The following is a 13,984-nucleotide window of genomic DNA, read 5'->3' as shown; positions in this document are numbered from 1 at the left end:
TAATATGAAGGCAGATACAAAAGCTACATTTGGAGTCCGATTTTGGCAATGATATGCGGTTTGCGCTTTTATGTAAACAGATACCAGTGCTGGCATTTGCTTGCCCTGATGACATTCTTGAAACACTAAGTGATATCGAAGCAGATATGCCTCCATCTGGCAGGCAATTATGCAGTTTTTCAAGGAAAACTACATTATATGGAGATACGGAATATGTGGCTCAACTGCAGAGAGGTTGCCTCCCCTGATTTTGAGGTAGCCTTCTGGAACCAGTAGAATACGTGCATCCTTGGATACCCTAGGAGCCAAAATGCTGTAGAAGAATGGCATAGGTGTCTGCACAGTTTACTAGGTAAACAGAGATTATATATGTTAGACATCCTTCATGCCATCCAATTGGAGCAGAATAGAGTTGAAGGCTTAAAAAGTAAGGCTATGGGATGTTTTCCTTCCTCTCCAAAGAGACGACATTCAGTGAATAGAGAGGTAAATTTTGATAAATTACTGTCACGTTGAGAAGAATTTAGTATGTGTGGGTTTATTGCACTTATTGCTCAACACTGCTCTTTTTAACATTGCAGTTTGTGATATATATCTATAGGCTTCACAATTGTTTGATAGTCATACACTTTACATCCATTTCATATGGTGAATGTTAAGTACGGTACTGAGATGTAAAATGCCGTATCTCAAAGCCGTACATGTACGTTGTTGGTGTAGCTTTTGGACAGCGCAGAATATATCTTCCAAGGAAGAGAAATATGACAGAGTCTGCCAGAAATCAGTACGGGGGCAAAGGTTTACAGCACAACACTGAACTGCAGAAATCGACAGCCGTGCAATACATTCCAGCTCTTACAGTAGATGTTCATTTGCATCTTACTCTTTTCATTTTGGAGGTACCAAGAGGAGTTTGATTATACTGTATTATACCCGGACTTTTTCCGTTAGTATAAAACACTGTCTCGCTATGTTAAGAGTTTAACATAGCGACACAGGTTTAAAAAAAGCAACGGAGATCTCCGTTGCTTTTTTTAAAGCTGTCTCGCTATGTTAAACTCCTTTAACATAGCGACACAGTGTGTAAAAAGCAACGGAGATCTTGCGATCTCAGTTGCTTTTTTTTTTTTAAAGCTGTCTCGCTATATTAAATGGGTTTAACATAGCGAGACAGCTTTAAAATAAGCAACGGAGATATCCGTTGCTTATTTTAAAGCTGTCTCGCTATGTTAAACCCATTTAACATAGCGAGACAGTTTTTTAAAAAAAAAAGCATCTCCGTTGCTTTTTACTGTTTCGTTATGTTAAATGGGTTTAACATAGCGAGACAGCTTTACAATAAGCAACGGAGATCTCCGTTGCTTATTTTAAAGCTGTCTCGCTATGTTAAACCCATTTAACATAGCGAACAGTAAAAGCAACGGAGATCTTGCGTTCTCCGTTGCTTTTGCCCACAGCTCTGATGTACTGCGTAGGCATGCGCAGTACATCAGAACTACCGCAGAATACCAGACAGCTGCGGAAGGGCAGTAAAGAGGCATTGTACAATGCCATTATTTAAGAAAAGTAATTATTTATTTTCTTAAATAATGTCATTGTATAATAGCAATAACCCACTTCTGGGTGTGGGTAATGCTGGATTTACCCACGGTTGGCTTTGTTTGGTCCCGAGGGCGAAGCCACGCCAACCGTGGGTAAATCCAGCATTACCCACACCCAGGCGTGGGTTACTGCTATAGCAGTACATGTCAATCTGCATTTTTAACGCCTGAAGGGCAGTGTCTAATATTTTGAAAACTGGCTTTCACTAGGTTCGCTTTCGATATTATGCCCTTCCGATGTTACAAAAATCGTTTTTTGAATTTGCTTACTTGATTATTCACTTACAATGCATTCAATGTTTCAATAGTAAAACGATTTTTGATAGTCCTAGCTGTGAGTCTGAGGACTGGCTGTTTGAGAAGTGGATAGTTAATGGTCTTACCTATTACTGCAGGCAATAGGAGAAAACAATCTGATGTGTAGTTTTATGAGAGTTAAGACAGGCCAATGCTTCCCTATTTTTATTGTTTTTAACAGGATATGCAACTAATCAAAAGTCCTGAAATGAATGTTAGGTGTAAAGCTTTTTTTCTTCATAACTGCTTATGAGCAAACTTCTGAAATTAAATTGCAGTATTTTGAAGATATCATGTGCTTCTTTGCAGCTATCCCTTGTAGTAAGCACTTTAGCGTTTTGTGTGAGCTTTAATCTTATAGGAATATAACTAACACAGTATATGTTTTATCCCCAGCTTACTGTTAAGTGTTCTGAAGTTCAGACTGCATGCAGTGAAGCAAAGAAGAAGTTAGAGGAGGTAAGCAATTGGACTGGCAGAAAAATACAAGAAAAACCTTCATCTTTATTAATTTTGTCAGTATTTTACAATTAATGGCAATATTCGTTAGTGCTGCCAAACAGGCTAGTTAAGCAAATTGATTATCCTTTCTTGTTTAACTGCATTTTGCACTCTATTTCTTTTCTTAAACAGTTGTCTGCAGTGATTTAGATGCCATCACTGAGATGTTTCACATATTATTAGTAGCAGTGCTGTCTTGTGAAGATGATGCAAACATGTTTAAATGTTGAACTTACACGCTGGACACAATATTGATCCTTTTTATGTAAGTTTACTGAATAAAATTTTGGAGTCCTTTATTGTTGGTAGAGAATGAGTTTTTTGAGTTATATATTCACAAGCATACTCGAACTCTTTCCCGTATGCCACATTTCGTATATATCTTGAATATTCTTAACAATTTGATGTATAGCTGATACAGAGGTAGTACGTGTTCAGAAAGCGTTTTTATTCCTCCTTCCACTACCTCGCATTATTATATTCAAATGCTGTACTTAAATGCATTTGTTTATTCACTTTTCTGTTAATGTTTTTAGTGTATCCATGCAGTATATTTTGTGTCACTGTATTATACTTTGATAGTCCTGGTAAATCACTCTGCCTTCTTCCACTCTTCTGAAACTTTGATACATTCCAAGGTTTGTTAAAATGTTAAGTTAGTGTTAGACGTTCTGCACTTAGCTCCAATTAAGACATTTTAAGGTGAATCTCGGGCTGCATTGCTGTTGCCAAGTTTAGTATTTAGAGCTGTTTCAAAGCACTTTTTCATGTGAAGTAATTATCATCAGCCTTTGTAGAATACTGCATATTCTGAAACACTGCATTGCTGGTACTTGAAGTTCAGAGCTGTGTAATGACTTGCAGTTTGTATGCACGTAAAGGTAGTTTTTGCTGTCTCTGCTCATTTTGTATATCTCTGCACTGATCTTCCTGAAGGCTTTTGAGCTCTTACATTATCGTGTTTATCACCATTGAATGATAAGAATTACAAGGTAGGTGAGTCTTGCAACCTTTTTATGCCTTTTCAGTTCACACGCTCAGAATGAACCTCCGCTATCAAGGAGGGCCAGGCCAGTTAAGCCAGAAGGGGTGAATTTGTGAATATCCATCCGATCATAGAGTTCCCATTTGAAGGAAGGGAATCTATTCCAGAGGTGAAGAAGGTTCAGTTTAATGAACCTATGTCTCCATCTTGTTTTATCTGTCTCCTAAAGAAGATTTAGATCTCTTTGTCTGATATTTGTAGGATTGTTTGATTTGTGGAGATACAAAAGATCCAGGACCACTGTATCCCCTAATGACGTGGAATGCAAGATGTGGATCTCTGTTTAGGAGTCTATAAGATAAGTGAGTACAGGGACAGTGCTTACAGTTTTCCTCCTGGTAACTCAAGATTTTTAAACCAGTGATATTCTTAGTTGGGAATCTCTGGGTATTTCTAGTTGTTTGATATGCCTAGTGAGGTACATCCCAAAAAGGGCATTGTTTTTAATGGTTGGCCTAATCAATGCTAAGTATTAGAGGACAATAGCCTCTTTGGATCGGGAAGATATCCCCTTGATGATAAGCTGTGGTAAGAACATGGTCTCCCTGAAGGCTGCTGTTACATAATGGTCAGAGGAGAGTGCGTTTTCAATCGAAGTATGAAGGTCCTTTAAAACCTTATTATTTTGGAGTATGGTACTATCTATGAGGATGGATAGTTTATTGACTGCAACCGTATTAAACCTTTTAGCATTTACTTTAAGCCTGTTGTTAGCATGCCAGACCTTTACAAGTGTAAGTTGTTGTTGTCTGGGTTTGGTGTCAGATGGCAACTTGACAATGACTCCCAATTTACAGTCATCCTCAAACTAGGTTAGCTAGAGGTCCTGGTTTGTGGTCTGGAGACTTGAAAAAGTAAATGCCAAATAAAAGGGTCACAGCACAGAGCTGTGTGAGACACCACTATTGCTTTAAATATTTTTGATGAGGCTCCAGCTAGCCGCACCATAGGGGTTCTGTCCTTAAGCCATTTTGCTATCCATCTAACCACGTTGGTATATATTTGTCATGCTTTAAGCTTACCAACTATGCTAGCATGGGCTATACAGTCAGAGGCCTTGGCAAGGTCAAATTTTGCCTTGTTTATAGTATGACCTCTGCCATCAGCTGGTATTGCTCTTTTAAAGAAGTTAACCAGATTCCTTAGATAGGATCTAGCCTTGACAAAGCCAAACTACTTTGAGTGTAGCCTGATAAGATTTTTAATGTTATAGTTAATCAAGTCAGTTATATGTTCCATTGCTGTTCATATGAGATTCATCAGGCCAGAGTGCCTGTCATTTACAGAGTCATTGGTGGTGTCAAAATTCAGGGATGAAGCCAGTGGCTAAACTCATTAAATGGTTTGAGTGGGTTTGCCAGGGCTTGTTTAGTATTGTTTAATAAACATAGTCCCACGGAGGAAGTATTTTAGTGTTTGAGAGCAATTTTAGTACATGATTTTGGTGATGATAGGGGGTCTGAGAGCTTCAGGGAAAAACAAGTTTTGGATAGTTGTTTCCAGGGTGAAGCTGGCACTGAATTTGTTAGCTAGCGTGTTTCCATTGTCTAATGGATCAGAGTAGGTGGTGCCATTGTTGCATAATCAATGTTGGGTGTTATTTCTTAGTTTCCTAACAGAGATAAAAATATGCAGTTTTCCTTAGCTTTATATAGTAATCAAAATTCATGGGTAGCTTTAGTAGTCCTAATAGTTTTTTAAGTTTTTAGTCAATTTTCTAATGTTATCTTGGAATCAAGGGTCCTTAGATTTACTGTATATTTAAGGATTTATTTTTATTGGTAGAGTGTCAGGGTGATTTACCTTTAAACCTCCCATTATATTTAGATCTGGTGGGTATTGTCAATTTTGTACACTTATGTAAGTGGGCATAGAACTCTGTGTACCTACCAGTTGTGAAAATGCTTGGTGTTATGCTGGAATATATGAATCTTGAAACTTCAACATAGAATTTGATGAGATTAGTATGTATGAAATCTTTGAATTGTAAGATGTTGGTATTTTCAGGTTTAATTGATCTAATGGTGATGGTCACTAGTTTGTGATCCAACTTAACCAGGGAAGGAGATACCAGGGTAATAGTACATAAAAAATTGTATTTGTAAGGACCAAGTCATGAATATTATGGCCTCTAGTGTCTTTAATAGTCTTGTTCATAAATCTTTGGTGTATGAAATCTATGAACTTTATGGTATAACCTACATTTCTCCTCCATTCTCCGAATATCTTCTCTAAGTTTCTTATGTCTCTCTTCACTTTGAGAAAGTATTCTGTAAGTAGATTGCATTTGCACCATGTCCTTCTAGGCAACCTCCACTTTGAACCCTAGTGCATTTCCTTGATGGCCACATTTTTATACTGACTGCCTTTTCCCTCTGCACCTGACAACTGTTATCCCTTCCAAGATGTTTATCTTATTCATTCCATCCATTGCTGTCACCTGTCCAAGACTATAGACAAGATGTGAGAACTGATTGCTGTGGCATCATCCAGGCAGCTGTAGAGATTGGTTGCCTGTATTTTGCCTGCTTCTTCAACAGAACTAAAAGTTCTGATGCCAGCCTCCTCATCCCACTAGTCTGTCAGTCTGGCTTCACACCTCCCCCAAATTGTAGCTTTCCCTTTTTAAGGGAAGACCATAATTGTCCCCCAGATACAGAACTACTTGAAAGCATTGCCCATATGAGCTCATGCCATTTTTACTTAGAGGCCCTGCTACTGACCCTTGTAGTTGGCATGTGCACCCATGCCATACTGAGGGTCTGCTACAACTTTCCCCTGATGTGTGTTTTCCACTGCATATGCACCTTAGGAAGGCTGCTGTGAATAAACCTAGCACACACCTTCGGTAGCTAGCATAGCTTTTAATATACCTGTAGACTGGTACTGACAGTGCAGTAGACAGGACCACCTTCCTGTCCCTAGGATGGGTGAATAAGCATTTGTTACTAACATTCTTCTTTACTGTCTCCAGCTGTGTCCAGACCACTGCTTAATGTTGGGGTTGTCTGGGTCATAGTCAGTTGCATCCTTCTGTGCCACAGTGTTGACACCTTTATGTATTTGTTCCATCAGATCAGTCCCCTCTGTTATTTAGGGGGCTGTATCTCTTCCTGATTTGTATAGAGTATCTTCAGTAAACTCTGTACTTTTGTATGCTGACGTCATTGTCATCTTTGTATACAATGTCTCACTTCCCCAGCATGTGTACATCATTCTTCAACCAAACCTACTAGTATATGCAAGCTTTTGCCTAGCTATGGACTCTGTTAATGATTGTATTCCTTTTGGCTTTTTTGCCTCATAACTGATAACCTGACTTTTTAACTAATATCCTGATCTTCCCATTGCTGGGAACTGATATTATAAACTCACTAAGATATTTTAGAGTTTGAAGTCAGATCAGATGGTCTCTCTGATATGTTTCTTTTCTCTTGTTGTCTTGTTTTGAATATTTGTCAGTAAAATACTGAAGTATTTTACGTAGAATGCATGTTCCTCCAGATAGCTAAAGCTTCATGCTAACATAAGCTTGCATCTTTGCAAGTGATTCCCCAACCCCTAATGATGCTAAAGCTGTGAGCTTTGTAGTACTTGTTTAGCAGTTCACTGAATCCCATGATGTTTAGCACTCCATGCTGTTCCATGCCATGAGCTTTTCAAAGGCCTTTTCCAAATTCCTGAAATTTCTACACAGCTGTGGTCCGGTTTCTGGTCAGGGTTTTATGCGGCTGTACCTGCAATCCTCAATATTAATTTTTTGTCTTCTGCTTTCCCCTCCCTGCCTGCTGATTATCCCTCCATACTCTGTCTTGGCCAATTGTCCCAATTATTTCCCCATTACAAGGGGTAAGGGTTTGTCAAGGGGGAGCCATCACGTAGGCAGCCATGAGAAGTGGTCCGAGATTTTTTTCATGTTTCCCCGTACCCCCACTTTGCACCTCCCCATTAACAACTCATAGATGGAGAGTGCAGTGGGCATCTTGTGCTGTCCTGCCATTACCATCCACAAGGGAATGATGCTAGCAGGACTGCCGTGCCCACCTAAAGGAGGTACCATGTGGTTGTTTCCTTGGTTTCCACCAGGGAAATCTACGCATGTGCTTATGCCCCTGAGTGTGCCCCCCCCCCCCTCCATCCTTCCTGTCTATGCTGTGAAATGTCTGAGCTGCCATTCAGACTCAAGTTGCTTAAGCTCCAGTCATGGCGTCATCCCTCCATACCACCAGTGGAGACCTAATCCTGAATTTTTTTTGTATTACTAACAGTCATGGCACCAGACTAGCATCTTACCTTCCTGTCACCTAGATCATATGATCTCCCATTTGATGTCTTGTGACACACTTCCTTGGATTTGTACTGTGTGTGAACAAGAATCCATTTTGTCTTCACTTTAGGCACCTCTGTAGGAACAGCAGTTTGGTTAAGGATTATGTAGGGATTTCAGAATTGTACAATGTGAAGAATGTGCCTCTCCCCCCTTGTTGTTGTTCCTGAGCTCATTTTTGTTTGTCTTTACCCCTTTCTGTTCAGTCTGTAAAGCAGCAGTAGTAGTTGTAGTAAACCAGCAAGTTCTTGGGCAGAAGATATTTGTAATCCTGACTGGTTGTGCTCATAGATGGATATTTATTCTCTCTACCCAAATATACTTTAAGGTGAAAAAGTGCTGTACTGTCCAAAATGTTTCCAAGGAAACAACTGTACCTTAACTTATTATTTTTCTGTTTATTTATTTATTTTTTTGAAACACCAAACTTTTAACTTGTACCCTATGTAAGGAATGTTCAGTAGATCCCAGAAGCTTGCATCCTACACTCAGTCTCTGACCACCAGGGAGATTGTAACTCATGTTCATGATTATGCATGCAACTTTCTGTAAATTTTGGTAGCTTGTGTCTTTATTACTTTTCTTTAAGCCTCTGACCACTTGAGGATTCTGACTAGTGTAAGAAAGCACTTGCTGTCAATTTCAGTAACTTACCTCTTTCCATTAGGTAAGGTTCTAGTCACTAGAGAGAATAAATGATGTATTAGTTGTCTGTTTGATATTGCAGCCCATCTGCTAATGAAAAAACAAGATGTTCCTGTCATCTTTCAGGCCTCTGCATACAAGTGAAGCAGTAGTCTTGAGGGGGGTGAGCATGAAAGATGCAGTGCTGCTTATTACAAAAAAAAAAACAAAAAACAAAAAAAAAAACAGCTGGCTGACTACTTCTGTGCATTGAAAATTGGATAAAGTACAACATCAGAGAACATGAGGTGTCAAAAGTAAAAGTTTTGAGCTATTCTCTTTACAACGGTCTGTCTGTGATCTGCCTGAGCTCCCACACAGACTTGCAGCTAATCTTCCAGTCCAACATTTTGCACTTTGCATACACAGTACTATTACTTATATTAGATACTCCAACTACAGAAACAAAATTAATGTTTTAACCATCCAAATGGTTGACTGACTTTTGTTTGCCTCAGTTCTGAAGAATGTTGACAAACTCCTGCCTCATTGAATAGTGTATTTTATGCTATCAGTATAAATGCTTGATATATTGGATCTTATAGTTCTGAAGCGGTTTGTTTTGCTTATGTGCAGAAGGTCCATCAGGTCTGGATCCAAGGATGCCTTGTGTGCCAGGCATAGATTGCCCTTCAGTAACTTGTAGGAGGTAGTGTATAGAGAGAGGGGTAGAGAGAGAGGGCTATAAGGCTGTCTGTATAGGACAATGTATTTATATCCTGGATTCTGCTGTTAAGACACCTTTGTGGGCATTTTCTTTTGTATATATCTGGTCAGGTACATGCTGAAGGGGTTCTGTTATTGGGTTTTAGTCCATGAGTTTGGCACCAGTCATATGTATGTCTTAAACCCACTTGTAATATATTTCTGTCATGGGGGGAAGTCTGTGATACTTCCTAACTTGCAGTCATCTGCAAACTTGTTCAGCCAATGGCCCTTAACATTAGCTTTTCATAAGATCAGAGGAAGTTACTAGGCTATTGGCCCTGAGACCCTTACAAGTCTAGCCAAGAATTTAACCCATGTTCCAACAAGTCAGCACCCTATGTCACTGTCCAGCAGGGACATAAGTGGAATCCCAGGAGTGTATTTTCTGTTCCCCGTCCAGTTATCCAGGTTGCACTTAAAAAGGTTTAATGAGGTACTCTGCTTTATGTGTAGAGGGAGTCTGTTTCACAAAAGGGGGAGTCTCTGGGACACAAACCTGTCCCGCTAACAAGTCATGTTGATGTCACAGACCAAGTTGAGGTCTCGCATGTGAGTTACTCGAGTGGAGCTTGACTTGCAGATATGCAGCAGTCCTATCAGGGCAGGGTCTGCGATTGCTTTGTATGCCAGACGGTCACCTCTGAGGAGTCTATAAGAGACTGGGCTTTTAGCCTATCTGGGTAGGGTAGATGTTTGAGGCCCTGGATTCTCTGGGTGAGGAATCTCTGCGGTCTGTCCAGCTGCTGCATGTGCTTTGTGAGGTACATGCCAAAAGGGGCATTGTATTGTATAATTGGTCTTATAAGAGAAGAATACAGGGAGATGTTATGACCACCTTTTCCCTGGATGAGATACCCGTACTAATGAGGTGGGCCATGTAGAAAGCTTTCTGTAGAACGGAGGCAATATGGTGTCAAAAGTCAGTTAGTTGTCAACCTGAGTTCCCAAGTCCCTCATGACTGATTGCGTGCTTAGTGCCTTATTATCAATGTGATAATTTGTGGGGATGTCATTCTCCCCAAAAGGGATGATGATGCATTTTTTTGGCATTCAGTTTGAGGCCATATTTCTGGCACCAGTCATTTGTTTGGATGAGACCCTCTTGGAAGATGTTCACATCACTAGGGGAATTGATGACCGCACCCAGCTTGCAGTCATCTTCAAGCCCAATAGATTTGGCCTGCACCTCTGAGAAGTGTATCCCAAAGAGCAGAGGCCCCAAGACCGATCCCTGGGGTACACCACTTGTTACAGGTCTACTACTTGAAGTGGCTTCCCCTGTTTTGACTAGGTGGGTTCTATCTGTGAGCCAGTTTGCTACCCATCTGGTAACATATGGATTGATGCCTAGTTGAGAGAGTTTATCTAGTATACCTTAGCGGGGAATAGTATCGAAGGCCTTGGCCAGGGCAAGGTAGGGGGTGTGCACTGTCTTCCCCTCGTCTATGGCCTTCGTGACTGTCTCAAAGAAGACCAAATTTAACAGGCATGACCTCTTTTTGAAAAACCAAACTGTGTGGGATCAAGTGTCTGGAGGTTGCCAATGTCCTTGTTAATGAGGTCCATGATAATCCGCTCCATGGCCTAGCATATCAGGCTAGCTAGGCTGATAGGTCTATAATTTCCTGGATCGGTGGACGCTCTACCTTTGTGCAAAGGGATGACAGCAGCTGTTCTCCATTCAGCTGGGACAAAGCCGGTACTCAGGCTTTGGTTGAATATTTACATCTGCGAAGTAGATGCCAAATAGGAGCAGTCCCAGCACAGAGCCCTGCCTTACCTCGCTGATGGCCAGTCTCTTAGTGGAGGTGGTATCACCAATCCTGACTTCCTGGGTCCTGTCTGTGAGCCAGCTTGCAATCCATTAAGTTATGTTGGGGTTTATGCCCAGTTTGGTTTGTCAACTATACCTGAGTGGGGTCTTGTATTGAATGCCTTAGCCAGGTCCAGGTAGGAGATATGCATTGTTTTTCCCTCGTCCTTTGCCTTGGTGTTCAAGATGTCTACCAGGTTTAGTATACATGACCTTCTCTTGACAAAACCAAACTGGCTTGAGTCCATTGTCTGAAAATTGTCTGTGTCTTGTTGATCATTTCCCTGATAATTTGTTCTATGCCTTTGCATATTAGATTAGTCAGAGTAATAGGGCTGTAGTTTCCAGGGTCGGTTGATGGTCCACCTTTATGAAATGTAATGACCATTGCAGTTCTCCATTCTCTTGGTAGAAAGGCTATTTTGAGGCTACAGTTGGAGTGACTCAAGTGGTTTGTTTAGGTCATGTTTAAAGCTATTTAGGAAGCATCCTGGGATATTGTCAGGGCCCACAGAGGCTGTGCTATTGGCCTTATGGTGCTCTCCAGGACCTGCTCACTGTAGATAGTTGTGGAGGGGTTATATTAGTAGGTATTTTATGGGGAGAGGCAGAGGGGAGTTGGGGTTGAAGCTTGAGCTGAATTTGTCAGCAAGGAAATTCGCTATATTGCTGTGCTCAGTGAAGGTGGAACCATTGACTACCAGTTTGGCACACTTTGTGTTTACTTTGAGGTTTCAGACATAGCTATAGAAAGCCTTGTGGTTGTCTTTAGCCTGTAAGGCTATCTAAAAATCATAATTGGCCTCTTTGAGCTTAATTAGTCCTCTTTGTTTCCTGTCTGTTTTAATTAGAGAGGACCTGTCATTATGGGAGTTGTTCTTCTTGATTTTAGCCATGACTTCTTTTTTTTTCCTTTTCTTATATACCCTATTAAGGTTAGGATTCCACCAGTGAGGTTTGTTTTTAGATTGTTTAGGGCTTAATTCTATTGGGCACAACAGCCTCTATCCAGCCGTTTCCATAGTTATGCAAGGTCTCTGTGAACAATTCGGTCTAGTTTGCTGTGAACTTGTAGTTTGGAGGAGCACTGAATTTTTACTATCTCTTAAGAAGATCTAGTTTGCCTTGGGATAGTTCCTGTTACAGGGTTTTCTATGGTTACTGAGTTGATTTTTATTTTGAAGGAGACAGCTATGTGGTCCAACCTCAGCAATGAGGATGTGACATTGGGGTGGTGCAGGGCTTTTCCATAGTGGTGAGTTCCAGGTCCAGTACTTTGAAACTTCTTATGGGTGCACATACTATCTGGTCAAGGGTATTTGTGTTAAAGTCCAGGAATTGTTATGCCTGCAAGTATGAGGCAGGGAATGTTTCCCAGTATGTAGAGTCCTAGTTAAAGTCTTCCATGAATATGGTATTTGGTTTAAAGGTGAGTGTTTCCAGTAGGCGTAGGTATGAGCTGTGTGATTCTGGGGATATTGAGGGCAACCTAAAGTTACTAGAATATGATATTGGACTTTCACTATGGTTATTTGCATGTGGATAAATTCCAAGGCATCGTCCCGTTTAGCAATGTGCATAACTCTATATTGGTTAATGTAGATTGAGTCTCCTCCACCTTTTGTCCCTGTCTGTGCAGCTGATAGTCTAAATGTGTGAAAGGCATTGAAGCCTTGCACTGCTGGAGTACTTTATGCAGGTTTAAACCATGTCTCAGTGGTAGTACAGATAGTAATACCTTTAAGCTCCAAGGGGTGGATAAAATTTTAGCCAGTATTAGGAAGCATAGGAGAGATAAGTGCAGACCATACTTTGCAAAGCATCGTGGTTTGCTAACCATGTTCTCACATGCTGACAGATAGTGCCCCCCTGGAAAAACTCTAGAAACTAAGCCAATGATTGAAGTCAGTCACTTTTTGTTCATACAGTGACATCATCCTTGGTGATGGTAGAATGCTGCTCAGTACAAGGCACATTCCTGCCTGAGAAACATTCAGAGAGATCAACAATGTAGCTCTTCATATAGTCCAGGGAAGTACAACTCCTATCATTAACACCCACATGTACTGTGATAGAATCATACTGGCACTTATGGTGCAGTGACTTGAGTGAACTGCTTAACCTGGCAGATCCTAACTTTACATAAACAACTAACCATTATCTTCTCCTTGTCCAATCTAGTTGGTGAGCATCTGTGTCTCATACAGTGGAGTACCCTATGATAAGAGTCCTGGGTAATGTGTTGGCTTGCTTTATGGACTTTGCTGTTGGAGCTTCAAGGGGTGTAGGAGTATGTGTGGTGTTTGGTGTTGCTTTTGGTGAATGCTTTAGAGATTTCTGAGGATAGGCACTGCCGTGTATAGGCTTAGGAAGTCTTTGAGGTTTGGGAAGATTGTTTTTTATTGTCTCAGCACAGGTTGTCCTGTGTATGTGATGGACACTGTGTGGTGGATATAGTGTGTTTTTGTCAGCCTTGTTTGTATGCAAGATTTTTGCCTCCATTGAAATTGTATATGGGGCATCTCTTGCTACATTGTCTCAGAATGCCCATGTCAACCAACCTGACCATGGAGACACTTGGAAATTGCATATCCATGTTGTATGGAACTGTATTTGAGTGGGCTACACTAGGCCATAGACTGGGTTATACTGTCATCTCCTTAGATGGTCTCTGTGGTTTGGCACTAGAGTAGGTTAGACTGTGCTAAGAGTTGATAGTAGTGCTGTTTAATGTGCTTGGGGCAATTTGTAGAAAGGGAGATTTACTCAGGTGCAAAACTAGTTTGGTAGGTGGGCAGTTAGTGTTATGGCTATATGGAAAACAATGGGTGAGAAAGTACTTAAATAGGTTACACAACTGATGAAAGTAATGAAAGAGGGGATGGAGAGCTTGGAAAGTCAGATCACCATAAGTGGTGGAAGCCAGAGAAACAGCCTTTTAAAGCTGTAGTAAGAGAAGGCCAGGAGGGTTGGGGAAAACTTCAAACTGGAGCTCTAGTCCAATAGTA

The 13,984-nt window shown here is 40.7% G+C and overlaps 1 protein-coding gene across 1 annotated transcript in view; it reads left to right on the top strand.

Annotated features, from left to right (window-relative positions):
- CCDC93 (coiled-coil domain containing 93) overlaps window positions 1-13,984 on the top strand; it is a gene marked incomplete in the record, with an annotated part of 1,282,969 nt that overhangs the window by 714,564 nt on the left and 554,421 nt on the right. The window contains 1 exon segment of the mRNA XM_044074979.1: window positions 2,295-2,357. Within this exon segment, the coding sequence (XP_043930914.1) occupies window positions 2,295-2,357 (63 nt within the window).

Source organism: Protopterus annectens, chromosome 6.part0 (assembly GCF_019279795.1).
Source record: "Protopterus annectens isolate FY-2018-M chromosome 6.part0, PAN1.0, whole genome shotgun sequence".
NCBI lineage: Eukaryota > Metazoa > Chordata > Ceratodontiformes > Protopteridae > Protopterus > Protopterus annectens.
This window is presented reverse-complemented; position numbering and strand designations above follow the sequence as displayed.